At 38.5% G+C, this 27729-nt stretch overlaps 1 protein-coding gene across 4 annotated transcripts; it reads left to right on the forward strand.

Annotated features, from left to right (window-relative positions):
* Positions 1-230: 230 nt before the first annotated feature.
* Positions 231-23002, forward strand: REST (RE1 silencing transcription factor). 4 transcript variants are annotated; one of them, XM_032498064.1, is made up of 5 exons: positions 456-593; positions 1518-1654; positions 6121-7024; positions 11493-11576; positions 17421-23002. In XM_032498064.1, exons 3-5 carry the CDS (start codon positions 6130-6132, stop codon positions 19352-19354), a joined length of 2913 nt encoding a protein of 970 aa, XP_032353955.1. In that variant the 5' UTR covers positions 456-593; positions 1518-1654; positions 6121-6129; the 3' UTR covers positions 19355-23002. The 4 variants fall into 4 exon arrangements, with proteins under 4 accessions (XP_032353984.1, XP_032353955.1, XP_032353964.1 ...); XM_032498073.1 differs by lacking the exon at positions 456-593 and adding an exon at positions 1263-1399; XM_032498093.1 differs by lacking the exon at positions 1518-1654 and having other exon boundaries at positions 231-593.
* The last annotated feature ends 4727 nt before the right edge of the window (positions 23003-27729 follow it).

Here is a 27729-nt window from a genome sequence, read left to right on the forward strand (position 1 = left end):
TGCATTCAGCCAGGGCTGGAGGATAACTTTTTTTGTTGTTTGTTTACGAAGGAAATGAAGAAAGGGAGCGGGGCTCGCCTCTTTTTTGACCTAAGAGCTAAGGTGAGGGGGCCGGGCGAATTACGCGCAGCCCCGCCTAAGCGCGCCCCGAGCCCAGCCGGGGCCCAAAGCAACCCCCTTCTCTCAGGGGCGGGGCGGGGCGGGCCAGGCGCGCGCGCCGGCGAGGGGGCGGGTCCCGCGGGCGGCGGCGGCGGCGGCGGCTGCGGCGGCGGCGCGGGCCGGGTGCGCGGCGTAGCCTCCTGTGTTGGAATGTGTGGCTCCCGCGAGCTCGCGGCGCAGCGACCCAGCAAGCGCCGTCGAGGCCCCTGACCCCAGACCCCGGCGGTGGCGGAGGCGGCGACGGCCAGGCGAGAACCGGTGGCCTCAATACTCTGTGCAGCCCCACTCCTGCGTCTTCGCGGGCCTCGACGGCCCCAGCGTCCAACTTTTCCACCCTCCCTCTCCCCTCCCCCGAAACTCCAGCAACAAAGAAAAGTAGTCGGTGTAGGAGCTGCGACGCCGGGTCGTCACTCCCTCCTCGTCAGGGAAGGCCGGTAAGCGCGACGCGGTCTGAGGACGGTGGCGGGGAGGGGAGAGGACGGGAGGGCCGTCCGGGCGGCGGCGGGAGGGGGAGGGGGAGGGCGCGGAAGGACGCGGAGCGAGGCGCTGTCCAGGGCTGATTTGCAGATACTATGGCTCCGGCGGCGGCGGCCCGGGCAGGCGGGGGCGAGCAACCGCGCGGGATCGGGTTACACAGCCGCGGCCCGGGGGCTGGGCCGGGGGCGTCCGTGGAGAGCGGCTCGGCGCCAGGACCCCCTCCCCAGCTGAGGCCTGGCCGCCGCCTCCGCGCGGGCCCGGGCGTCCCTCGGAGTTGGGTCCTGTGGCGAGGAGCGGAGCAGCTTGGGGCCCTAGTCCTGAAACTTCCTCTCGTCGTCCTCCGGCTCCGGGTCCCGCCGCAGCCCCTCGCCTGCCGGCTGCCCTCCCGTCCCCCTCCCTCCGGCCTCTCCCTTTCGCCGGAAGGCGCCGTTGAGTGCGGCCGGGCGGGTTGAGTCAGCCCGGGGCCCGGGCGGTTCCGCCAATGGGGCTGGACAGCGGTTTCTGCGCTCCGGCCGCCCGGCCGGCCGGGTCCTCGGCGCCGGGCCACCTCGCGGGCTGGGACGGCGGGGCCCGGGCGCGCGTCCCCCGGGGCGCCGTTGGGGAGTGAGCCCGCAAACTTCCGGGGCGCGGGGGGCGGCCGGCGCGCTTGGGGCCCCCTCCGGCTCTCGGGGCCCGGCGCCCTGGGAGGGCGCCCGCGGAGGCTCCCCGGCCCTCTGCTGAGGGCGAGCCCAGCGCCGGTGAGGAGCCGGGACGGCGCGACGCGGTAACTTTTCTCCCTCTTCCTGGACTCGGGCTCTTGGGCCGGGAGGGGGCAGCCTGAACTGGGGAAGACTGGGTCCGGCCCAGCGGCTCCCCGAGTTTGCCTATCTTGCCTTCTTTAGTGTTGGGGAGCCCAGGAAAAGCTTCAGGACGAGAGTTGGGGAACTCGGCGAGTTGGGGTGTCGGTGTGTGGCAGTGAGTGGGCCGAGCCGAGAGGAAGCGAGAGCGCCCGAGTTTGCAGAGAGCTGCTTTGTGTTTGGTACGTATTTTGAGAAAATGGCCGAATGCCTATTTCAGTCCGGAATGCCGCCGCCGAGGCAGGCGCTGGTGGCAGCAGCACGCAGGAATTCGTGCAGCACGTTGGGTTTCCGGGCTGTGCTTGGACGATCTTCCTGACCAACGTGCAAATTCCTTTAGAGTTGGTAGTTAGGGTTTGGGGAGTATGAAAAAAGTCGATGTTTGGGTAAGTTACCGAGTAGCCTGGCTGTTAAGCACTTGAACAGCTTTTGCTTTGTGTGATGGCATTTGATTCCAACTTTCGTTGGTACGTGAAACTCAACCGGTTTGGGTTTGTACAGTCGGTGAAACGGATTACTTTTTTGGGTTTAACGTAATTTTTTTAGTCCTTATCAATTATTTTGCTTTTTCCAATTTGCAAGAGAAGACCTAATTTGAGAATAACACCTTTTAGATTGGAAAGTAACATGGTTAAGGCAGTCTATTAAAAAGTCCAACATGTTTTCAGGGTGATCTTGTAATGGCTCCACTAGGCAGTTGGGCCAAGTCAAGCACAATGCAAGAAAGTTGCTGATTGTGAAGATGAGTTGACCAGTTACTTTATTATAGGGTTTGAAAGTTTCTTTACTTTCATGTGTGAGGTTTTGAATACAAACTTAACCTTTTCAAAGGAAAAAAGTCCATAATTTTTGTTTATTTTAAAGAGATTGTCGTTAAAAAAACAGAAACTTAAGTTTTCAAAGCACAGTGGATCCTTGAACAAGAGGAATTTGATCTGCATGGGTCTATTTGTAGATTTTTTTTTTCAATAAATATATTGGAAAATTTCTTGGAGATATGCAACATTTTGAAAAAATTTACAGACAATACACATAGCCTAGAAATATCAAAAAGAAAAAGGTGCATCATGAGTGCATAAAGTATATGTAGGTACTGGAATATTTGTATCATTTACTACCATTAAATACATACAAATCTAATAAAAAGTTAAAATTGATCAAAACTTACCCAAACACACTACTCATGGCATCATTTCTAATCTAGAGAAATGTAAACAAATGTAAAGATGCAATATTAACTCATAACGCCATAAAATTAACTATAGTTCGTACTGTACTATTGTAATAATTTTGCGGCCACTTCCTGTTAATAATTCAGTGAGCTCAAGGGTTGTAAGTAACTACTTAAAACATGGGGTGATGCTAATCATTTCCTTGTGAGCAGACTCTCCAGTAAATTGTGAACCTGTTCAGTGCAATACTGAAAACCTTGGATAACACCAAGGACTCATAGTGACACTAGTAATGCTGGAAGTGCTCCCAAAGAAAGAGTAGTTACGACTAAGAAAAAGTTGAATTGCTTGATAATGTACGCAGAGGTTGATGTCTGCACTTGAAGTTGCCCACTACTTCAGGATAAAAGATTCCACCCTAAGGACCAATGTTTAAAAAAAAAAAGAAAATTCGTGAAGTCATCACTGCAGCTATGCCAGCAGGCCTGAAAACCTTGCACATTTTGGGAAATTACTTTTTATCTTGTATTAAAATGTAGCTTTTATGTGGGTGCAGGATTGCTGTAAGAAAGGCATATGTATGGACTGTAAAATGATTTGAGAAAAACCATGAAGAATATCATTGAGAAATAATATCAGCCTCAACAGGTTTTTCATGCAGACAGAAGTGCCCTATTCTGGGAAAAAAGTGCCACAAAGAATATTTATTAATAAGAGAAGCAAGCACGAGGATTTAAGGCAGGAAAGGATAGGCTGACTCAATGTTTTGTGCAACTATAGTGGGGTTTATGATCAGGACTGCACTTATCTGTAAAGCTGCTAGCCCCCAAGCCTTGAAGAGAAAAGATAAACACCAGCTGCCAGTCTTTTGGTTGTGCTACAGTAAGAAGGCTTGAACAACGAGAACCCTTTTTTCTGGATTGGTTGCATCAATGCTTAGTCTCTGAAGTCAAGAAATAAATTGCCAGTAAGGGACTGCCTTTTAAAGTATTTTGATTTGGGCAGTACCCCTGGCCATACAGAACCCTGTGAGTTTGACACTGAAGCTGTCAGAATGGTCTGCTTGCCCCCAAACACACTGTCTTTAATTCAGCCTGTAGATCTCAGGGGATGTTAAGCATTTTAAAGAGGCTCATTACACATAGTATTCTGTGGAAAGATTGTCAGTGCTATGGAATGGAACCCAGATAGAACATCATGAAATTCTGGAAGGATTGCACCATTGAGGATGCCATTGTTATAGAAAAAGCTGTGAACGTCATTAAGCCTGAAAAAATAAATTCCTGCCATAGAAAACCTTCCAGATACTGTGTATGACTTCACATGATTTATGACAGAGCCAATCAAAGAAATGGGAAAAAGATTCTAGATACGGCAAAAAAAAAAAAAAAAAAAAGTGAAGTGTTTCAACATAGGGATAGGGATCCAGAGAAAATTCAGCAGCTAATAAATACGTCAGAGGAATTAAGATGCCTTGATGGAGATGAGTACTTTTCCAACCAGTGCCAGACTTTGAAGAATAAGATGTAGAAGAAGCAGTACCAGAAAACAAATTGATATTCTGGCAGAAGGGTTCCGATTATTCAAGATTGTTTTTGACCTATAACGTGGACTCTTCTATGATATGGGCACTGAAACTAAAGCAAATGGTAGAAGAAGAATTAGTACCACTGTAGAAACGCTTTGGGAGGAATGCTAAGGCAAAAAAGTTAGGCAGAAATTAGGATGTATTTTTGTCAAGTCATACAAGTATGCCTGCTTCTCCTGCCTTCCCATCCACCTCTTCCACCCCTGAGACTGCAAGACCAGCCTCTTCCTCCTCCTCAGCCTCCATGTGAATGAAGACCACTAGGATACAGACCTTTATGATGACCCACTTCTACGTAATGAGTAGCAAATAATCATCATGCTGTACAGTTAATACACTTGCTTGGTGTGTGTGTGTGTGTTGTGAAAATCTAGTAACTATGGCTAGAGCCCTGAAATGTTTTTGTCATCATCTTTATCTCCTGAGTGTTCATTGTGTAGAACAAGGTTTGCAAGACTTGTATTGAAGTGGATAGCCTATCCTTACATAGGTATAAAATGATTGGTATTTAATATAAAGTTGACAGTTTGTTTTCCTACTGTTTTATAACTTTGTTTTCAAATAATTACATTACTGTACAGTATGCTTTTTTCTTAATTGGTCATCTGTTTATCAGTCTGCCATCATAGGTAAGTTTTTTTTTTTTAGTGTAACGGTGTTTACAACACTGTATTATGAATATGGCTGTAATACTGTATGCCATAAAAATGTTAAAAATGATTCATTCATTTGCATGTATGCTAGGCTACCAGGAAGCAATCATATTGCTGCTCACATCAGTGCATAAATTGTTATACCTCTAAATAAATATGAATTTCTTTTTCACATTGTCTTTTTTTTTGGTATCTAGTATTTGTACTTTTTTTTGACATCTACAGTATTTTGTATCATAGAAGACAATATGGATGTAGATACTGATGATTCATCTTGTACACAAACTTATGGTATCATTAAATATAGTACTGTAAATGTGTTTTCTCTTATGATTTTCTTAAGCTTACTTTGTTGTAAGAATACATATAACATGCAAAATATGTGTTAATCCGCTGTGTTATTGGTAAGGCTTCTGGTCAGCAGTAGGCTATTGGTAGTTAAGTTTTTGTGGAGTCAAAAGTTATCCTCAAAGTGGGAAGGATATAGCTAAAGTGGTAGAGTGCATGCTTAGCAGTCACAGGGTCATGAGTTCAATCCCCAGTACCTCCTCTAAAAATAAGTAAATAAACCTAATTACCACCCCCAACCAAAAAATAAAAATAAAAACCGAAAAAAGTTATTCTCAGATTTTGGACTAAACCAGGAAGTCAGTGCCCTAAACCCTTTGTTGTTCAAGGATCAGCTCTAGTTTATTCTTTTGTGGTTAATTGAGTTCATATGAGGTTTAAACTATTGACCAATTATTACAGGGTTCTACTTTCCAGACTGTACTTAATAAAATGCAGAGTTGACTTGGATTTTTCACCTTTCTGATTCAGACCAGTAAACTGTTGAAGCAGGAGTTGGGAGGATAGCATGTATGGAATTCATGTATGGAATTTAAAATATAATTTAAATTAACACTAAAAATGAAGGTGACATTTTTCTACCAGAAAAATTAGAAGTGCTTGAGGGAAGGCACACCTGTAGTAGACCTGGAAGAGTTATGTCAGACAATTGAAAGAATTTTTCTTAGGGGTTGTAGAATTTTTTTCAGTGACTACAGTAAAGAGAATTTGGAATTAAAATATATTTTAAAGGCTTATTTTCAGTAATGAAGCTGATTGAGTTTAAAGAGTATATCTGAAAATGTATTTAAGTTACAAAGAATTACAGTGATGTTTTGGTTTTAGACCAGTAAAAGTTGTAATTTAAAGTGGTGCTTTTGTGTTTTTTTGTTTTGTTTTGAATACAGAACACAGTTATGGCCACCCAGGTAATGGGACAGTCTTCCGGAGGAGGAGGGCTGTTCCCCGGCAGTGGTAGCATTGGCATGGCCTTGTCTAATGACATGTACGACTTGCCTGATCTCTCCAGAGCAGAACTGGCTGCACCTCAGCTCATCATGTTGGCAAATGTGGCCCTAACTGGAGAAGTAAATGGCAGCTGCTGTGATTACCTGGTTGGCGAAGAAAGACAGATGGCAGAATTGATGCCTGTTGGGGATAACAATTTTTCAGATAGTGATGGAGAAGGACTTGAGGAGTCTCCTGAAGCGAAAGGTGAACACAGTGGACTGGAAAACATGGAACTGGAGAGTTTGGAACTCAGTGTTGTGGAACCACAGCCTGTGTTTGAGGTATCAGCTGCCCCAGAAACGTACAGCTCAAATGAAGATCTTCCTTCAGAAACACCTGTAGCAGAGGACAAATGCAAGAACTTGAAGACCAAACCCTTTCGCTGTAAACCATGCCAATATGAAGCAGAATCTGAAGAACAGTTTGTGCATCACATCCGAGTTCATAGTGCCAAGAAATTTTTTGTGGAAGAAAGTGCAGAGAAGCAAGCAAAAGCCAGGGAATCCGGCTCTTCCACTGCAGAAGAGGGAGATTTCTCCAAGGGCCCCATCCGCTGTGACCGCTGCGGCTACAATACCAATCGATATGATCACTATACCGCTCACCTGAAACACCACACCAGAGCCGGGGATAATGAGCGAGTCTACAAGTGCATCATTTGCACGTACACCACAGTAAGCGAATATCACTGGAGGAAACACTTGAGAAACCATTTTCCAAGGAAAGTATACACATGTGGAAAATGCAACTATTTTTCAGACAGAAAAAACAACTATGTTCAGCATGTTCGAACTCATACGGGTAAGCGGACCTTTCTCCTTTATAAGTGTTCTCTATCCAAAAAATGGAACAGTCTCAAAAATGTGAGAAATTTCAAACACCTCAGAAGTAAACAGAATGCCCTACTGCACCCACAGGTACCCATCACCTATACTTAAGTTATCTGTATTTTGTCACATTTGGCAATTCATTTTTTAAACATAATAGCTTTATTAAGATGTACTCCACTACCTCAGAATTCATCCATTTAAAATTGGAACGCATTGGTTTTAGTATAGTCACAGAATTATACAGCCAACACCCCAATCAGTTTTAGGACATTCTCACCCCAAGAAGGAACCCCTATCAGTGGTCATTCCCTTTTCTTCCCATCAGCCCTTTATTATTTCCTTTTAAATTGACTTTCAAATCTTTACAATTCAGGAGTCTCCTTATTTAAAAGAAACATTTGTAGCTATTTATAGTTAATTTTCTTATTTACATTACTTTTTCCTGTTATGAATTGGTACTTTTGAGGACTGATTACTGGTCTGAGCGAAATGGATAGGGTAATGTGGTACTGTATTCTTTGCATCACAAGTGAAAAGGGGCTGTGGGATGCTGTTTACATCAGATCCCTTTTGCAGGAGTTAATCACTCTGTGGGACTGAACCCCAGGCTAAGTGGATCATAGTGAGAAGGGGAATTGATGTTGATTTACATGGTAGACATAAATAATAAAACTTGTAGATGAAATTCCATTACAAGAAAGACATTTTCAGCAGGATTCTAAGCCCCAGCAGATGGCTTCTGTGTAATTTAGAGCTTTAAAATCTAGTCAAGTAAAAGAATTTGCATTCTCTTTGCAATTTGTTATAGCCTGTGATTAATTGTCTCCAGGCTTTAAAACCATTTTATTTCAAAAGTAAAAAAAATTCAAACATGTCAAAACTGCATGACATAGGAAATGAAAGTTGGGAATCTAGACCATTAATCCCTTAACAGTTTTAGTTAAACAAACTGCTAGATTTAACTAAGCTTACCTGCAATATCCCAGATACCATATATACTTTAGCCATAAGTACTTTATATTCTTTTAACAGTTTTTTTAAAACCTCGGGAACTAATTTAGAATTGGCTGTTATCTGTAGAGCTTTAAGATGGTAACTATGACATAAGGTCAAGTGCATGACTTTTGTGTGTACACCCTCATGAATTTTTTTGATTGAGGTATAACTTGACAATGATGAATTACTACAAATATTTGTGTTCATAATCACCATGCAAGTCAACATAAAGAATATTACCAGCCATCCCATTTCCTTTGCCTCATTAAATTTTGATTTGGGGGGGGGTCAGTTATATTTTGATGATTTCAAAATTATTGAGTCACTGAACAATTTAAAAAATTTTCCAAAAACCTAAAAATATTTTCAACAATAAATCTAAATTATTTGATTTAAGGACTTTTTTTAGAAGAAAAAAAGGAAAATGGAGAGAATTGGAGAAATTTCAGTTTTGGTGTGTAATTTCAATTTTTTATGTAAAAAAATTTTTTTAAACAGGAACTCTTACTTTTTGCCATTTCTTAATTTTTTTTGTGATAGTGGTTTATTTTAATTTAATTACAGTCTAGGTGACTAATTTTAATGGCTTATTTTATATACTTCATCATCCATTACTTTTGCTCTACATTAATTTAAGGTTTCCACAGTAAGGTTATGACTTACATAGCTAACATTGGTTTTATATATCTCATTACATGTTTTAGCATTAAACTTACTTGGTTTAATACTTTTTAGAAAACTTTCACCTCCTGGTATTACCTTGTGTTTTTTTAAAAATATATTTTTATTGAAGTATAGTCAGTTTACAATGTTATGTCAATTTCTGGTGTGCAGCACAATGCTTCAGTCATATAGGAACATAACATACATACATTCATTTTCATATTCTTTTTAACCATAAGTTACTATAAGATAATGAATATGGTTCCCTATGCTATACAGTATAAAGTGTTTTTTTTTTTTAAACAATTTGCTGGTGTATAAATAGAAGGATAATATTTTGATTAGTAAATTCTGAGAGGGTCACTGCTGTTAATTGCACAGTTCTGAAAATTGTATTTATGGAAAAATAAATTCATTGAATGCTGTAGAGCAGAGGTAAATGATCATCATTGGAAATCACATGTTTCTCATTTCTCACTTAGGTGGTAGCCTACTGTAAGATTCACTTAGTAGGTTTCTTATGTTCTTGATTGAGTACTCAGGGTTAGGTCATTTCTTCTCTATGCTTATCTTCAGAACAATTTAGTGAAAAAAACAGGGTAAGTGTTCATGAGAGAACCTCCGCCTAAAGTGATTTGCCCAAGGTCACATGCAACTAAGATTGAAAGTTCCAAATCACTTTTTATGGGTCATTATCTTGGTGGAGTCTGAGGATTTTCATTTGAGTCTTCAATCAAGAGATTTTTTATTTTGTGGTTTTGATAGTTAACCAGTTCAGAATTTCTGCTTTAAAAAGTGACATTTTTGTATGTGTGATTGAAAAATTACTAGTTTTTCTAGAGTATTTATGCCTATTTTGGTGAATTGCACAAATAGAAGCAATCTATTTTGTTATAAAGAATTTAAAAGTAAATTATCCTTAGTTGATCCTTCATGTTAATCTGTAATGCTATTTTTTTTCCTTCCATTAACTTTCTTAAGTAATAACTTAATTGATAGCAATTTACATACCATATAATTAACTGTGGATTGGCCTATTCTGGTCATTTCATATAAATGGAATCATATAATATGTGGTCCTTGGTAACTATCTTCTTTCACTTAGTATAATGTTTCAGGATTCATCCATGTCATGTATATAGTACTTGTTTTCCTTTTATTGCCAAATAATATGCTCTTACATGGATAAGTAACATTTTGTTCATCTGTTTATCAGTTAATAGATATTTGGATCATTTCTACTTTTTGGCTGTTACGACTAATACCGCTGTGACCATTCACATACAAGGTTTTGTTTAGTCACATGTTTCTATTTCTCTTGGGTAAATATACATGTAGGAATGGAATTGCTAGGCCATATAGTAATTATGTTTAATCATTTGAGGAACTGACACTTTTTCCCAAAGTGGTTGCACTATTTTACTATCCCACCAGTACTGTACAAGGGTTCCAAATTCTCCATATCATAACAAATACTTGTAAACATTTGTCATTTTGGTTGTAATCATCCTTGGGTGTGAAGTCTTCATGTGTCTGTGGTTTTGATTTGCATTTCCCTTATGGCTAATAATATTGTGCATCTTTTTGTGTGCTTATTGGCCATTTGTGTATCTTCTTTACAAAAATATTTTTAACTTTTTTCTTTTACTTTCAACATTTTTTAAGCTGTCTTAAAATTCTTCCGGGTCAAAGTAGGCATTCAAACAAAGTAGGCATTCTGTTTACAGCTTATCAGTAACTACTGGCTAATAACAGCTGAATAGTGTCTTGGAACATATTTCACACTCATCAACACATGCTTTTGTTTTTCCACGCTGTCTTTTTCCTTGCCCCTTTTTAAAGACACATCTATTACTACAACTCATATATAGACAAAATGGTAACATTTATTGAGGGTTTTATGTGCCAGACACTGTGTTAAGTGTTCTGCACGTATTATCTTGATTTAAAATTTCACAATTCTAGGAAGTGAAGGTGCTATTATTACTTTTACAGATAAGGAAGCTTGCCCAAGGTCATACTTACTATCTTGTGGCCAAAGAACAGATGAAAGCAAATTATCAGACTATTTTTTTCAATGTTTTGTGGTGACAACCCATGTCCAAAAAATACACCTTTCCTGCTTTTGAGTTTTAAATTCTTTAGTAATAAATCACTGGCCTCCTGTCTTCAGTTGCTCTCAGTCCCTTCCTGTGGCTTTATGATTATAATTTGCTTTAACACTGACTTGACTATTTCATAAACCTTTTATCTACCACTTGAAACTTTTAGCTTAAAACAACAGGCTCCCCACTCAAAAATATTCTTGCTTTAAGCTAACAGTTTCCAGTGGAGATGTATCATTTCAAGGATCAAAAAAAATTATCCAAGCCATAGCATCAGAAAATTTGAGTAGAATTTGAGTAGTTTCTTTTTGCTTGTTTTTGTTTTTTAAGAGTAATTCTAATTTTTTAAAAAGTTCCTTGATACCTGATCAAGATAATTTTTCAGTTCTTAATATTTAATGTAAGTAACATGGCATTACTGTGAAAATTAAAAGGGCTGTGTGGATTCAGAAAGTCAATGATTTTTTTTTTGTCAGCAAAGCTGAAATAACTAGTTATGTGTATTCTGAATTAAATTGCTTACCTTTCTAATACATGATAAAAATTGGTCATTTTTCCAGGAATAGGGGGGAAAATTCTTGTGAAAAAATGTTCAGTACTGAATGATGTGTATATTGTTAGTGAGAATTGCATCTGCCTTATTATATATGAACACTAGTTATTATATTTTTACAGGCGAACGCCCATATAAATGTGAACTTTGTCCTTACTCTAGTTCTCAGAAGACTCACCTAACCAGACATATGCGTACTCATTCAGGTTGGTAAGAAATGAAACTTTTCTGTCATTTTTAGTAAACTACCATTATAAGAAAGTTCTTCTAGACTTGGAACTGGGTCCTTATTTATGGTTTATTTTTAATATAATATTGAAATCAGAGTTAAAAATTAGGGATTTACTAGTGTGGAAGTTGTATTTAAATGGAGATTCCTAACCGAGAAGTCCATAGGTGGAATTTCTAACACTGAATGTAAATGTATGTGTGCACCCAGAAGGGAGGAGGGTCCTTAATTGTTACCAGATCTTACCAAGTTCCACAACCGTAATAAAAGTTGAACAGCTATCATAGACCAAGGCTGGCTTATCCTTTTAAAATAACCTCTACCTCCTCATACTCCTGCCAGACTCTTCTCCACCCCCCAACCCACAATGCCCCCAAACACAGTATAACGCCAAGTTTCATAGTGTGTGGTTCTGGTTCCAGGGATTCCTTCTTAGTTGCTCAGGTCCTTAAATTTGGGTTTGTTGTCTTGAGAGTTGATAGGGCTTCTGAGTACTGATTTACAAAAGCCAAACTTTGAAGAATGATAGATATTCCAGGATCCCAGTTTATTAACCTATAATAGATAAAATGCAGGACTATAAGTGGGAGATTCATCCACTCCAGTGACTGAAATTATCATGATCACCAAGCAGAACTGGTCCTCTATCAAAATATGTAGAGTGGCAAAGGTAAAAAGCCATAGGCAGCATAGATAGTCTTGAATGGATAATTATTTCATTTTGGCCTCACTGACCCTTGGTGAAGAGGCACATCTGATCAGAGTAGTCTCCTGGATTTACAGTATAGACCCCTGTGGAGAAAGTATGCAAAAATCTTGCTGTTTACCAAAGTCTGTCTAGACCCAATCCCCTCAAGTTAACAATTACCAGTTATCTGAAGTTAACAGTTCTATTGTTTCATTAGATAGCCAGGAGCCACATGTGGTTGTTGGGCTTGTAAAAGGTGGCTGGTTTGAATTGAGATGTATAAAATATATACCGTAATTTAAACAGTATCAAGAAAATTATGCAAAATATTTTAAATATTAATTACTGAATACTGATACTGAATATATTTGGTTAAGTAAGTAGTAAAATTAATGTTACCTGTTTTTGTTTTTATCTTTGTAATGTGACCGTTAGGCAAATTAAAGTTACGTATGTTGCTCGCATTTTATTTCTATTGGATGTGGATATTTTTATGTCACTGGTTGAGTAAGACTTGATTACAGTATGGATTCTAAATTGAGCAGCAGTGAGGGGACCCAGCATGCTTGCTGGCCTTTCTTGACCTTACATGCCTATCATGTTATATAAGTTGAGTGTTCCTTTTTAATCTCCAAAGCTATTGAATTGCATCACTTAACTGGAAACCTGATTTTAGTATTACTTTTGGGTGCTTCCTGCTTGCTTTTCCTGCGGGTAACATGGATGCTTTGTTGAGGGTAGACATCATGTCCTACTAATAGTCATGCTCTAGCTCTTAAATAAAAAAATATTTAAGTGCTTTTCATGAGTTATCTCATTTTTGTTTTCATAGCTATCTTATGGTGTATAAGTTCTACTTTCCTCATTTTACAGAAGGGGAAACTAAGGCATTGAAGAAATGCCATTTTCCTGTCCGAATGTCCCCTCTTCTGGATTTGTCTTACTTGCTTTCTCATGGCATCATTTCATTTTTTCTCTGTCCCTGTACCTTGTATTATGTGTCCTTGTACACTGGAAATTAAATCTAAATACTTGTATTGTAGTTAATAACATGTCTCACTTGAAGTCATCTCTGATTGACCTATTATTAGTGTCGCTGGATCAGAATGACAACAGACTTGTGTCTTTTTAATTGAATTGCTAATACTTTAGTCACTGTATAAATGTTTATCTATGGTGTTTCACACCAGTCAGTAATTATTGCCTGCGTGTTTCCTACTCTTGAACTTCCTTTGCTATATTTTAAAGGTGATTTTTAGTAGTTGCTGTTACAGTACAGTATTCAAGTAGTAAGTATTTAAAAAGTGTTAATAATGTATAGTAGTATTTATCGTATGCATGCTGGGTACTGAAAAATTGGGACTTGTTTTTTCTAATCTTAGTACCACTAGAATACTTAAATCCTGGTTTATAGATTAGAACTGCAGCTTGGAGAAGATAAATGCTTTATCTAAGGTTGTCATTCCTCCAAGTTAGAAGAGTTAGGGTTTGGCTTCGGACTCCCCAACCCTCATTTTCAGTCATCAGCAGTGTTAAAAGGACATTGTGGCTCAGAAAATGGCTCAGGAAGCTACAGCATAATGAAATTGGAATCGCAAAGTACAGAGAGCAGAGCCTTTGTCTTTTATTGGATGCTAGTAATTTGTGAGTCACAAAGAGGAAGCAAGCACGGCCAGTCTGTTTTGTGTGTGAGTGTGCCGAATTATTTCTAGCCAATATTGTGTTTTAATAATTTTAGTATAAGTTGCTGATGACATGTACAAGTCAACTGAGGCTAAGTGAGGTCAAATTGGGTAAGTAATCTTTCTGACTGGGTTGCATGGAGTGAATATCTTGGGTGCCTTCCCTGTGATCTTTACAGGTCACATTAGGAATTGAGTTTCCTGTTCATGTGAATGTATTTTAGGGGAGAGAAGTGTGTGGTTAGTCTCTTATTTCTGGAAGAGATTAGCTAAAATGACAAAGAAATTGGTTTATGAATCAAAACTACATTGGTTATTTCCTTGGAGCACTTCCGTTAGAGTAGGTCTTCTCCCACCAAAGTAGGTGTTACTCTGCGTTTTATTTTACTTATTTTTTTTTTTAATTGAAGTAGTTAGTTACAACATGTCAGTTTCTGGTGTACAGCGCAATGTCCCAGTCTTACTCTGCATTTTATTGGTGTTCGTACATAATGGTTTTAAGGTATCTTACTTGGATAGTCTAGAGATCCTGACGTAATCCACAGCTCTTCCTTTCATATTCTCAGGATATGCTACCATTTCATCCTGGATGAAATACATGCAGTTTGTACTTGCCATTCTGATATTTTTGTAGATAACACACTGGGTGTGGATAATTCCCCCGATTAGGTAGCATAGGAGTTCATTTTGGATATTTTCCCATTATGAGCAAAATGGATATTCGTTAAGGGGAATTAACAGCTTGCCAAGTTCCACCTCCATTGACTGTTCTTTTTAAGAAGGAAAGAAAAGATTTTTTTTTTCAGCAAAAAAAATTTATTTTCCTGTCACCAAATATTTGATGATTATTATGGAGACACTATTTTAAAAGCTGGGCCACTTGAAACATGGTTTGAGAATCTTCTTGTGAATTTTGAAATAATTTTTAAGCAGTATTTTATTGTGGCTTAATCTACACACATGAAAATGCACACATTAAGTATATAGGTCGGTGACTTTTATGTGTTTTTTTTCCTGTTTGACTACTGCCTAGGTGAAGACATGAAACGTTTCTACCACCCTCAAAAAGTTCCCTCCTTACCCTTCCTTGACAGTACTGCCAGGCTCCCCTCACCTGATACTCTGACTTCCATCAAAAAACATTATGTTCTTCTGTAAAATATTTTTGAGATTCATCCCATGCTGCATTATCAGAACTTTGTGTTTAGTGCTGAGTAGTAATCAATTATATGCCCCTCTTACTCTTTAATTAAAACGTTCCCTTGCTATTTTTTCTGAGCTATTCTTAATAAGAATGTGTAAAGCTTGTAAAAATATTTTTCCTTTTGAATTTGCCTGACATCTATACATTAATTTGGAAAGAATAAAATAGACATCCGACACATTTATAAAGATGAAAAACAGGTAAATATTACTAGAATTGGAAAAGAGAATTAAGTTAAAACTATTGGTACAGGGCAAAAAAATTTATAATCAGCTAGATACTAATAAACTAAACTTTTGATGACTAGATCTTTTAATACAAGAAAGATTTAATGGCAATAAAACAAAAATGGAGGCAGGATGAATGGAGCAAGTAAATGATGCCATCATAGTTTAAAAGAGTCCTGCAAATTCCGATTCCCTGAGCATTTCATAGGTGGAGGCTTGTACCTTGCTTGATGCGGGCTCTATAAATACCATTATTCATTGGGGCTTTTAAAATGGCAACATTTTCATTATAATTTTTTTTTTATGAGAGCAAATGTTTTCCTAAAGATGTAAAATCCATTCACTAGCTATTTACTTACTCGGAGGTAGGGTTTATTTGGTAAAGCAGGATAAACACATGAAATCTTCCATTTTGTTTACTCATATTGAAAATTACCAGCTCATTCCAAAAGTGATGATTTACAGGTAATGCATAGTGACTGCTTGGCTATCCACTCTGTGCTAAGTGCTGTATGTGGATTAGATTATAGCCCACAACACCTAACATTGTTTCACAGATGAGGAAATCGAGCCTTATAAAGGAGTTTTCAGTAGTTTGCTGAAGATCTCATAGTAAGTTGCAGAGCCCATATTTGCCCCCCGCCGCCCCAGAAATCCTTACTGTAGAACAAGTTCTTAACATCTGTTCCACATATATTTTCCCCATTCTGTGTCTATGTTAAGCAAATGTTTGTCTCCACTGAAATCATTCAATGGAGAGGACAAGGTAGGGCCAAGTATAGAGTAATAATAGCATGTTGTTAGAAACCTCTGTGAATCTGTTAGTGGACAAATGCAGAAGAGTTGTCCGGTTAGCTTCATATTCAGTCTGTCATACCTGGGTAAATTTTTGTTTCTGTGATTGAGTATTTTATTATCAGATATCTTCTAATCATGTAAAGCTTACTATCTACATGGTTTTACTTAATGTCTGAGTATTATTGCTTTATGAAAAAAATAAGATTTGATATGAATATGAGAATGTTTGAGAGATGACTTTTTCATAAATGTCAATTTCCATTTTTCTGCTATGCATTCCGTTGGACCAGTGGGGTATGGATACCTTTTGGTAATATTTACTAGAGTATGATCTAGATGGGTATGTATTCAGGTAGAATGAGTTAATTTTATGCCTTTAATTTGGGGGTGGGGGGCTTCTGGTCTTGTATGTACCTGTGATTATGACTTTCTTTGCTTATTTTACATACCATATCTATTTGTGTGCCCCTTTTCATTTACCTAGTTTCTTTGCCCATTCTTTAGAAGAAGGTGGGGAAAAAATCAAGAGCAGATTTCTGATTTGTCTATGTTTGTTGTAAAATAGCGACTCTGTCACTGGAAAAGTCTGCTGAGTGAAACTTGACTCAGCTCTTGCCACAATGGACAAAAGAGTTAAATTTAGAGAGAAAGTCATTTGCTCCCATTTGCTCCTTGAGGTCAAAGGATTGTTTTAAAATTCTGACATGGAAGCTAAGGGAGTGTAGCCTAGAATGTAAGATACTTCTTTTGTAGTCTCAAGGTTTATCTTAAATGTATGGAAATTTTATATTTTATTCCATTATACATTTGTTTTAGCTAAACATAAAAAATTAAAAATTATCTTCTCTCTTTGAATGTCCTTGCCCCAAAATTAATATGGGGAGCCCAAGTAACTTTGGCAATAATTGTTGTGTACTTCTTGATGAATCTGTGTTCTTTACTAGTACTCAAGAGCCCTAGCTTGATGACCTTTTTAGAAGATGAGGATTAACTGAGATAATTATTCCTCCATTTGGTGTGAGAATCAATGTCAAGGGATAGGGAAAAGATATACAAATAAATATGGTGAATGTAAATTGCATGACAAAGTCTTCAAGAAATAGTTTTTATGTTTTTTGTTTGTTTTTTTAACATGTATCCAATTCCTTGTAAGTATAATTGACTAGATCTTGAATTCATTTCTTCATGTATGTCTTCTGTGACATCTCTTGTTTACTTTCAGGTGAGAAGCCATTTAAGTGTGACCAGTGCAGTTATGTGGCCTCTAATCAACACGAAGTAACCCGCCATGCAAGACAGGTTCACAATGGGCCTAAACCTCTTAACTGCCCACACTGTGACTACAAAACAGCAGATAGAAGTAATTTCAAAAAACACGTAGAGCTACATGTGAATCCACGGCAGTTCAATTGCCCTGTATGCGACTATGCAGCTTCCAAGAAGTGCAATCTGCAGTATCACTTCAAATCTAAGCATCCTACTTGCCCTGATAAAACAATGGATGTCTCAAAAGTGAAACTGAAGAAAACCAAAAAGCGAGAGGCTGACTTGCCTGATAACAAAATTACTGATGAGAAAACAGAAACAGAGCAGACGAAAGTAAAGGGGGATGTGTCTGGGAAGAAAAATGAGAGGTCTGTAAAAGTGGAGAAAAAAGATAATGTTTCAAAAGAGAAAAAGCCTTGCAGTAGTGCCTCAACCCAAGTGGCTACCAGAACTCGCAAATCAGCCGCGGAAACTAAAGAAGTAGATGTGCATACAGGAAATAACTCAGAAAAAACCTTTAAAACCAAGAAAAGCAAAAGGAAGATGGAAGCTGAAGCCCATTCCTTGCAAGATCCTGTTAATGATGAGGAACCTGTGACAAAAAAGAAAAAGAAGGCAGAAAGCAAATCCAAAAATAGTCAGGAAGTGCCAAAGGGTGACAGCAAAGTAGATGAGAATAAAAAACAAAATATTTACATGAAAAAAGGTACGAAGAAGAAGACTCTGAAAAATAAACCATGTAAAAAAAGCAGCAAGCCTGCTCAGAGGGAGACTGTTCAGAGGAGGCCTTCTCAGGTGGAGCCTGCACAGGTGGGGCCTGCGCAGACAGAGCCTCTGCCTCCCACGGCATCTGCTCAGGGGCGGCCTGTTCAGACGGAAGCAACTCCCCCCGTGGGGCCTGCTGAGGTCGAGTTTGTTCAGAAGGGGCCTGTGCACATGGAGCCTCCTCTAACCATGGGGCCTGCTGAGGTCGAGGTTGTTCAGAAGGGGCTTGTTGAGATGGAGCCGCCTCCTCCCACGGAGCTGATCCCCAAAAGGTCTCCTCGAAAAGATAATAAGGAAAAGTCCAACATGCAGGGTGAAGTAGCACAGAAAGAGCAGGTCCTTATTGAAGTTGGCTTAGTGCCTGTTGCAGATAGGCCGCTTCTAAAGGAAAGCGCCGGTACACAGGATCTCTTAGCACCGTCACCACCTCTGCCAAAGGAAAACGTAAAGGAAGAGGAGACAAAAGACCAAAAATTATTCACTGCAGACGAAGGAGATAAAGAAGCCCCTCTTCAAAAAGTGGAAGCAGAAGAGGCAGATAAGAGTCTAGTTGGTCTTGCTGCTGTTACCAAGGAATCTGCCCCTATTTCATCCTCTGAACAAAACTTGAATTTGCCAGAGGGTGAAACTTTAGATGGTGGACATCAAGCTGACACTGTGCTTTGTGAAATGGAAGTGGATACTGAGGAGAACAAAACAGAGAATCCCTCTGGCAGAGACTTGGCAGTTGAAGAGCCAGTTCCACCACCGCTTCTTCCTATTCCACTGGAGAAACATGAAGCAGTGTCCAAAACTGCTGTGGCATCACCTCCTGTCACCATGGCAGTAAATGAGTCTCAGGAAATGGATGAAGACGAAGGCATCCACAGTCACGACGGAAGTGACCTAAGTGACAACTTGTCAGAGGATAGTGATGATTCTGGATTGAATGGGGCTCGGCAACTTCCACAAGAAGCTAGTAGAAAGAATGCAAAGGAAGCCTCCGCAGTCAAGGTGACTGAGGGAGATTTTGTTTGTATCTTCTGTGATCGGTCTTTTAGAAAGGAGAAAGATTACAGCAAACACCTCAATCGTCATTTGGTTAATGTGTACTTCCTTGAAAAGGCAGCTCAAGGGCAGGAGTAGTTAAACTTTGGAGAAAGCTTCAGTTCTTAATTTGTAAGGTCTATGACATTTTATCTTCATTTGTAGTTGCAGACAACTTTTTGTTTTTAAAATTGCTTTAATAAGTGTTCAGTCTTGAGTTTTAAATGGCACTCTTAGGACTCCGTATACCTACTGATATGTAAATTTTAGTAAATCCAAGGGAGTTAGTGTGCTAAACCAGCAGATACCTAAATCTGTTAGCTTATGCATTTAATTGAACCAGTAAGGCCCAGGTGATACTACATATTCTATTGCTTTGCCCAGATACAACTTCTCAGTTTTTTTCCCATGTCTGTCTTCCTCTTTCACTTTGTTTATTCTTAGTTCCTTGTTTAGCTCTATAAAAATTGGCATACTCAAGCAATTTGAGTATTTGCCTGCTTTATATAAAGTTAGCACTTTAAAATTGTTTTAGTGATGAGAAGAGACATTTAAATTGAAGAGAAATTCTCCCAACAATGGACATTGTATCAGTCCAGGTATTTACTTCTTGAGTTTTGATCAAATGTACTTATTTGTGTATATGTTAATCATCATAAAAAACATTGATTTTGGTGTGTTTTTTAATTTTGGTGCTTTAATGGCTTAATACGTTGCACATTTAAAAAATCTATGCAGTTACATTTTTTGTAGAAATAGCATTTGTGTTGAACAGTAGTACTTTATACATGTATTTGCCTGTATTTTTTTTCCTCTTTGGAGGGATGCTTTTAATCTTGTTTGCAAAAGGGCAGGTTTTTTGTTATGTTTTGTTTTGTTTTTCTTTGCTGCAACTTTCTTTTTTTCCAGATTATTAGTGTGTGCAAATTTGTGAGCAAATGAAACATGCAGGTTCAATTCATTGATTCTGATATTCACATCTATGCCAGAATCTGCATTTCATGTAAGTTATTTATTTTAAGTGGATGTTGTGAATTCACAGCTGTTTGAACTTTACAATAAATGAACCACTAGGCTCTATGTGGAATGGATTTTTATCCCAAATACCAACCATCAGTAAAAAATTTTGGCCTGTTTTAGTATAGCTGCTTCCTACATGTACAGTTGTTAGGTTATATCCTTGAGGAAAATCTTTTTTCACAGATGGTTGGTGTTTATTTGTCTACTCAGCTGAATAAAGAACTGTAAATGATATTTGGAAATACAAACCTGGAATTAGGAGACGTAATTACTCTTTCAGGTTATACAGAATATGTTTGTGAGATTCCAAAGCCATAGCAATTATATGGAAAACCTAGGATAAGAAAGGTAGTGTGAGTGCTGGTAGACCAGCTGCAACTTCCTATGAATACAATGAAAAAGGCTGGTGAAACTTAAGTACAGTCCAGATTAAAAATCACACTTCTCAGGGATCTCCACCTACTTGTGGGTGTCCTGGCTGTTCCTGTGACCGCCTTTTTTCCAGGTGAGGCCTCAGTGAATTGCAGCTGTTCTGGTGTTCCTATGGGGACACTTTGTATGGAGGAATATGTACTCCCAGGCTTTGTTGGTAGGTTCTTTAGCCAGTCATCAAAGACTATGAAGGAGTCTAACAAAGAATTTTTCTTGTTGATAGCAGTTATTCATTGTAATCCAATAAAGTATGATCCCAGTAGGGAACCTTGAACAGTTTAGATCCTCCCATGTTGTATTCTGAAATAACCACTCTGTATTTCATTTATTTTCTTTTGTCTGGTGATCTCTGAGGCAGGATTCAGAGTTTGGCAATGCAACATGAAAGTAGGAAAAGTATTGAAGTGTGGGTGGAAAACTTGTTAAAAATCTGAAAGTTTGAAGTTTAAGCTAAAAGGCATTTGAATTTGGAATTGGGAGGCCAAAGATTTAAAGAAGCGGAAGATTCCCTCAAGACATGAGGAGTAAGTTGTATTTTGCTTGTGTGTTTTGTGTGCATGATGGAGATTTGTAAATGATGTTGAACTCTGGGTGAATTCTCAGCTCCGACAATCATTGTCAACATAAAATCAAGCTGCAAATATTTATGTTTTAAATCTTAAATTATAAGTCTAGTTAAATCTTTCTAACAACTAGTTTTAATGTTCATGGGTACATTTTGTGTAAGTTACTTTTTACAGTATATATGAAAAGATTCATGCTAAGTACAAATTATAGATTGGAGATCAGTTTGGGGAATAGGTTTTTGTGGATTTGTTGATACTTTAAAAGAAAAAGATTTGATTTCTGAGGAATTGGACCAATTTTCTTATCTAGATTTTAAGACTAGAATGCCCAAAGCAGAAGTATGAAGGAAATTACAACCCTTTATTAAAGTGATCCGTGAAAATATTGTTACTGGAAATTGAGTGGACTTGAGTCCTTGATTCCAGAAAATAAGGATTTGATTGTCAGGCCTATATTAGGTTCTGAACCTTAATGCCATGTATTTGTACTTATTAAAAATTGTTTCAGTGAAAATTATGTTAGTAATACGAACTTCTGGTCTAGTTGGGAGTTCATTTGAAAAATGTGGTATTTGCATGGGACTGTTTGAATCTTTTTGTTTTTTCAGTTTCCCCTTCTGGATAGGATTGAAGCTAGAATTTTCCCTTTTGATAAAGGAATAAAAACTAAACACGTTATTTGTAAATTAATGATTAGTACTAGAGAGAAAGTTGAAATACTTAGAATACATTATAAGCCTCATCCTAGGTAGCCATATAAAAATATCAATTTTAACTGTCTTCTGAACCTGTATTCACATTGGTTTTTCAAGATATTTTAAGTTATATTTTTCCTCTTTTCAGGGCTGCTTCTATGGGACTGCTTTTTTTTTTTCTTTTTCTTTTCTTTTTTTTTTTTGGTAAATTGAGGTGTAATTCACATAGGGCTGCATTTTTTGTTACGGTTTTTTTACAACTATGGTTCAGTGTTTTACTCTAGTCTTCCAAGAAGGGCCATTTTACTTTATAGAGTCACTTCTAAAGTCAAGTGGTCTTTAACTCTGGGGACTATTTTGCATATGAATGCTAATTCAGATTTAAGCTTAAGTCATCACGTATCACCCCATGAATGTTGACAATGGAAGTAATACCTTTCCTGTAGTTTCAGTTCTTGACTGAAAAGCTGGAAGGAACTTCATTTTCTTTTTTTGCACATATCAGGAAAACAGCTATTGTGCAGTTACCTTGTTGACCTCAGCAGATAAACTGGACTGATAGTGTTATTCAGATTTAAGAAATTATCTGAATCTTGGTTTGTGTAGATTTGTGATCTACATGCAATATTAACTAGATTGGATAGATTTTACATTTTCGTATATATACATAGGCTCTTCCCACTCCTCAGCATCCATTAGTTTATTGAACTTTGTAAGCTGGCATTGAAACGTTATAATGTTTTGTTGCACCAGTTTTATAAGCTTCTACAGTGCAATACATGTTATGTTTCAGAGACAAACCAAAGGTTAATTTCTCAAGGTTCTTGCTGTTTGCTTTAGCAGCATTTGATGGAGTTATACATTTATAATAGATGAAAAATAAACCAGATTGCAGATCGGTTTTTTTTTTTTTTAAAGCAAACCATGTACCAAGTTTTTGGTCCAAATTGTGTAGGATAAGTTAAATTGCATTCTATTAACCAGTATGAGTGTATTATAAGTATAGTTATGTTGAAATAAAGTGTTAAAAAGCATTTTATGCCTTTGTTTATTATTGGTACATCACGTATCCAGGACATCAAGTTTATTTGGCTGGAATTTCAGGTGTGTTAATTTTTGAAGTCTTTTACCCTAGATAACCCACAGTAGATAGAAAGGTTGTGGTAATCCTTGTTTGGGGTAGCAATCCAGTAGGTAGTAGTCCAAAACCTGTCTTCCTATAATCTTCCTGGAAGGTGAGGGTGGAGGTAGGGAAGAAGCAACCTATAGTAATTCCTTCCCAATCACAGTTCCCTTTAACATTTTTTTAAAACTTTTTTTTTTTATTGAGTTATAGTCATAGTCATTTTACAATGTTGTGCCAAATTCCAGTGTAGAGCACAATTTTTCAGTTATACATGAACATACATATATTCATTGTCACATTTTTTTTTCACTGTGAGCTACCACAAGATCTTGTATATATTTCCCTGTGCTATACAATATAATCTTGTTTATCTATTCTACATATGCCTGTCAGTCTACAAATTTTGAAATCCCAATCTATCCCTTCCCACCCCCCACCCCCTTGGCAACACAAGTTTGTATTCTATGTCTGTGAGTCTGTTTCTCTTGTATTCATGTTCTTTTTTTTTTAGATTCCACATATGAGCGATCTCATATGATACGGTATTTTTCTTTCTCTTTCTGGCTTACTTCACTTAGAATGACATTCTTCAGTCACATCCATGTTGCTGCAATTGGCGTAATGTTGTCATTTTTTATGGCTGAATTGTATTCTATTGTATAAATATACCACCTCTTCTTTATCCAGTCATCTGTCAATGGACATTTAGGCTGTTTCCATTTCTTGGCTATTGCAAATAGTGCTGCTATGAACATTGGAGTGCAGGTGTCTTTTTGAAGTAGGGTTCCTTCTGGATAAATGCCCAGGAGCGGGATTCCTGGGTCATACGGTAAGTCTATTCCTAGTCTTTTGAGGAATCTCCATACTGTTTTCCACAGTGGCTGCACTAAACTGCTTTCCCACCAGCAGTGTAGTAGGGTTCCCTTTTCTCCACAGCCTCTCCAGCATTTGTTATTTATGGACTCTTGAATGATGGCTAGAGAATTAACTACTGTTAATTGCTTGATACTAACTCTTTACCTCCTTATGTGTATGGTATTAATGCTTGATTTCTATGCTTTTTACATAACTGGAATTATTGACATTCTGCAATGAGTAGAATTTGGAGATCTTTGTCAGTATTTAGGACCTTTCCCATTCTTTATAACTATTGCATAATGTTTCATTGTATGGATATATATGATTTAATCACTTTAATTATTGCCAAAATTGGTTAACATTCTGGAATTACTTTGAGAGTGGACACCATGTGAAGTGAGTGGTTCAGGGGACCCATAATACCTGATAACCTTACAGTTATGTTTATGCTTGTGTTCTTAAGATAGAAGTTGTTTCAGATTTGCTGTAGTAATCAGGTCTTGTACTCTTTATGTTGAAGGTTTTTTTTTTTTTTTTTTTTGACATAGAAGATGTATATATTCAAGATGTTTAATTTAGTGTTGCTTAAATGATGAACAACATGTTCATTTAACATTCAGCATTGATAGGGTAGGGATTAGCCCCATGGCACTCAGCTAACATTACTGAGGGGAATTAATTATCCACATGTTGGTATATTAGGGGATTACAATTTAATGAGACAGAAGTCCCTGCTAGAGCATAAGCTGTAATGGTTGCTGGAATTAGCCATGTCTGGTGGACCAGTGTGGAGAATCCAGCAGGAGTTTTACTTGCATGGAATAACAGAGACTTTTCTGATGAAATATAGCACAGCTTAAAGATACTGACAGGCAAGTTTGCCCAGTAACAAGCATAGGACCTTCAGTTAGTAATCCTTTTGTAAGTACCAGGCACTCTTCTAAGCACATCACATTAACGCTTAATCCTGTCAACATCCCGAAGAAGTAGATTGTTATTCCCACTTTGCTTCCTACAGACAAATTGCCTGATGTCACACAAGTAGGAAGTGGCAGGTCTGCATCACAGTGCCTTTCAGAGTAAGTGAAGAATGTTATGTGGGGAAATGTGTGCTGTAATAAATACAAGAAGCAATTAGGATGGTGGTCAAAGGGATTTCAGCCTAAGTTAATGTATTAATTACATTAACATGATATAGAGGGCACTCTTTAAACAGGCCCCCCTCTATATTGTAACATCTAGCTAGTTTATATTTACTGAAGACCATAAGAAGCTTACCACCAGTAGTCAGATTAATTTTACCTTTTTGAGGTGAAAGAAAACTAGTGTAAAACAGTTGTTCCCTGATTCCATTGATGCCTGGTTCTGACATAAAGCATAAGCTGGCATTTTTAGATACACCGTGATATTCATTATGTGGGTAGCTATTTAAAAACGTCAGAACGTATCATCATGTAAAGGTAAGAACTGGATTTACTTTAAAACATCCTTGGTTCTTGGGCCCTGTGAGCCTGCTGTATTGTACACCCTGATATTTATCCCATCTAATCTGTTTATTAGAATGTCACTCAAGTTGCAGACCCTTGGCAGCAGGTACCTGTCTCCCGGTCTCCCAGAATCCACTAGGAGTGGTGGAGACACACAGCAACAGGCTGTCCACTCTAGACAGCAGGAAGTGGTAAGAGCAACAAACGTGCCCATGTGGGTTTCTGTCTGCTTGTTTGGCATCAGAGATGGAGAAATGCTGATAGGTGGCCAATGTGAGGAGAGGGACTTTTCCATCCCAGGTCACTCCGCCCCTCCCCTTGGTTGTAGAATCAGGAAAAGGAAGGGTTTGTAGGGCCTCAGTGTTGTCAGTTTGGATTCTGTCTAAAACCTCCTTTCTCCTTGGAGAGTGATAGGATGCTATTTAGAGATGTTAAGGTCCTTCATACCTGTGTTCACACTACCTCCTCTAACAAGACCATGCAGGTAACTGACTTCCCGAGGTAGCTTTCTGCTAGTCTGAGTACTCCTTGAGGGTTGTTTGGATGGGAGAGGAGATAGCCTAGATTTGCATCTGAATGGGTTTTTTCTCATTTTAAATCTGTGAGCGTAAGACATACACAGTTAAGAACAAACCATTCCTAAAAGATGTATGATAAAATCAAAATTCAACAGCTTGATGCTCCCTTGTTTCTGCAGTCATGTAGCTGCTCTATGTATCTTGACTCTTGAAATAAATTGAAGTCGGCATCAATTTTCTCATTTGATAAATAGACAGTGGAGTCTCTTCATATGGGTCAGAACACATAGCATGTTATTCTGCATCTTCCTCAAGGTGATGAACATGCTGAGACCTTGTGGTGGACAAAAGTGGCCACAGATTCTTTGCAGTCAGCTTGAATGTGTGCTGCTGTTGCGACTTTCTTTGACCAATACAGTGCAGCAGAGTGACACTGCGTGATTTCTGAGCTCCACTCTCCAGAGGCCTTGCAGTGTCTACTCTCATGCTCTTTCTGAGCGCGATCACCTTGTGCACAAGCCTGAACTGGCCCACTTTAGGAGGAGATCATAGGTGAGAGTGACCCAGGGAAACAGACCCAGGTTTCCCAGCTCTAAGAACATCCCAGCTGAAGTTCCTGACATGGAGTGAGGTATGCAAATGCATGTCCCCATAGAGCAGAAGAACCCCCAGATCAAACTGCCAAACTAAAGGGTGGGAGCAAATGTAAGCTCAAGCCACTAAGTTTTGGGGTGGTTAATTACTCAGCAGTAGATGTGGCTACAAACCTAATTATGCCCTCAATCTAGTTAAAAAAAGCATTTCCAATTGACAAATGAGCAACTACACGTAGAAGAGACTGAAGCCATGCTGAACAGGGGAGTTTGTGGGTGCATGGGACCATTAAGCATTGTTTTCCTTTGTTGACCAGTCTCATCCACATTCCCATGTTACAAATCTTCAACACATTCCTCAGAATTCCCTCTCCCTAATAGCCTTACTTGTGCACAGAAAAAGATAACTTTCTTTAGCTAGTGTTTCAATAAAATACATCTTCTGTCTGATATTTTAGGGAAAGTAGTACCCATTTTTCTAATTTTCCTTCCTGTTGAATATTTAACCAGAGTTTCTAAGGAATCATTTTAGGCCTGACGTTAATTGCTGAGGAAAACAGAGATAACTAAAAAGATTTTAACTGGGCAAACAGGATCCCATTTTAGTGAAAGTAAGATACAAAAAGGAACGGGAAACAAGAGGACTCCTATACAAGTAGAAAAGGCAAGTCATTTAAACAAGTCCACGCCAAATTTCTTCCCCCTATTTTATTTATTTATATATTTTTAATTGAAGTATAGTCAGGTACAATGTGTCAATCTCTGGTGTACAGCATAATGTCCCAGTCATACATACACATATATTCAATTCATTTTTATATACTTTTTCACTAAATGTTATTATAAGATACTGAGTATAGTTCCCTGTGCTATACAGAAGAAACTTGGTTTTTTTAAAATCTATTTCTATATATAGTAGTTAATATTTGCAAATCTTTATTTAACCCCCAAATTTATCCCTTCCCACCCCCTTTTCCCCCTGGTAACCATAAGATTGTTTACTATGTCTGCGAGTCTCAAATTTGGTTTTTGAAGCTATTTGATTTGTGAATAAATAGGGACCTCCAGTTTTTCTGTCGCTTAATAGGGCCAGGATTTTGAATCACAGCTTTTTTCAGATAGTTTAATGGTGTAATTCTTTGGATGTTTGCATTTCAAATTTACTGTGTATGTAATTTC

Source organism: Camelus ferus, chromosome 2 (assembly GCF_009834535.1).
Source record: "Camelus ferus isolate YT-003-E chromosome 2, BCGSAC_Cfer_1.0, whole genome shotgun sequence".
Taxonomy (NCBI): Eukaryota; Metazoa; Chordata; class Mammalia; order Artiodactyla; family Camelidae; genus Camelus; species Camelus ferus.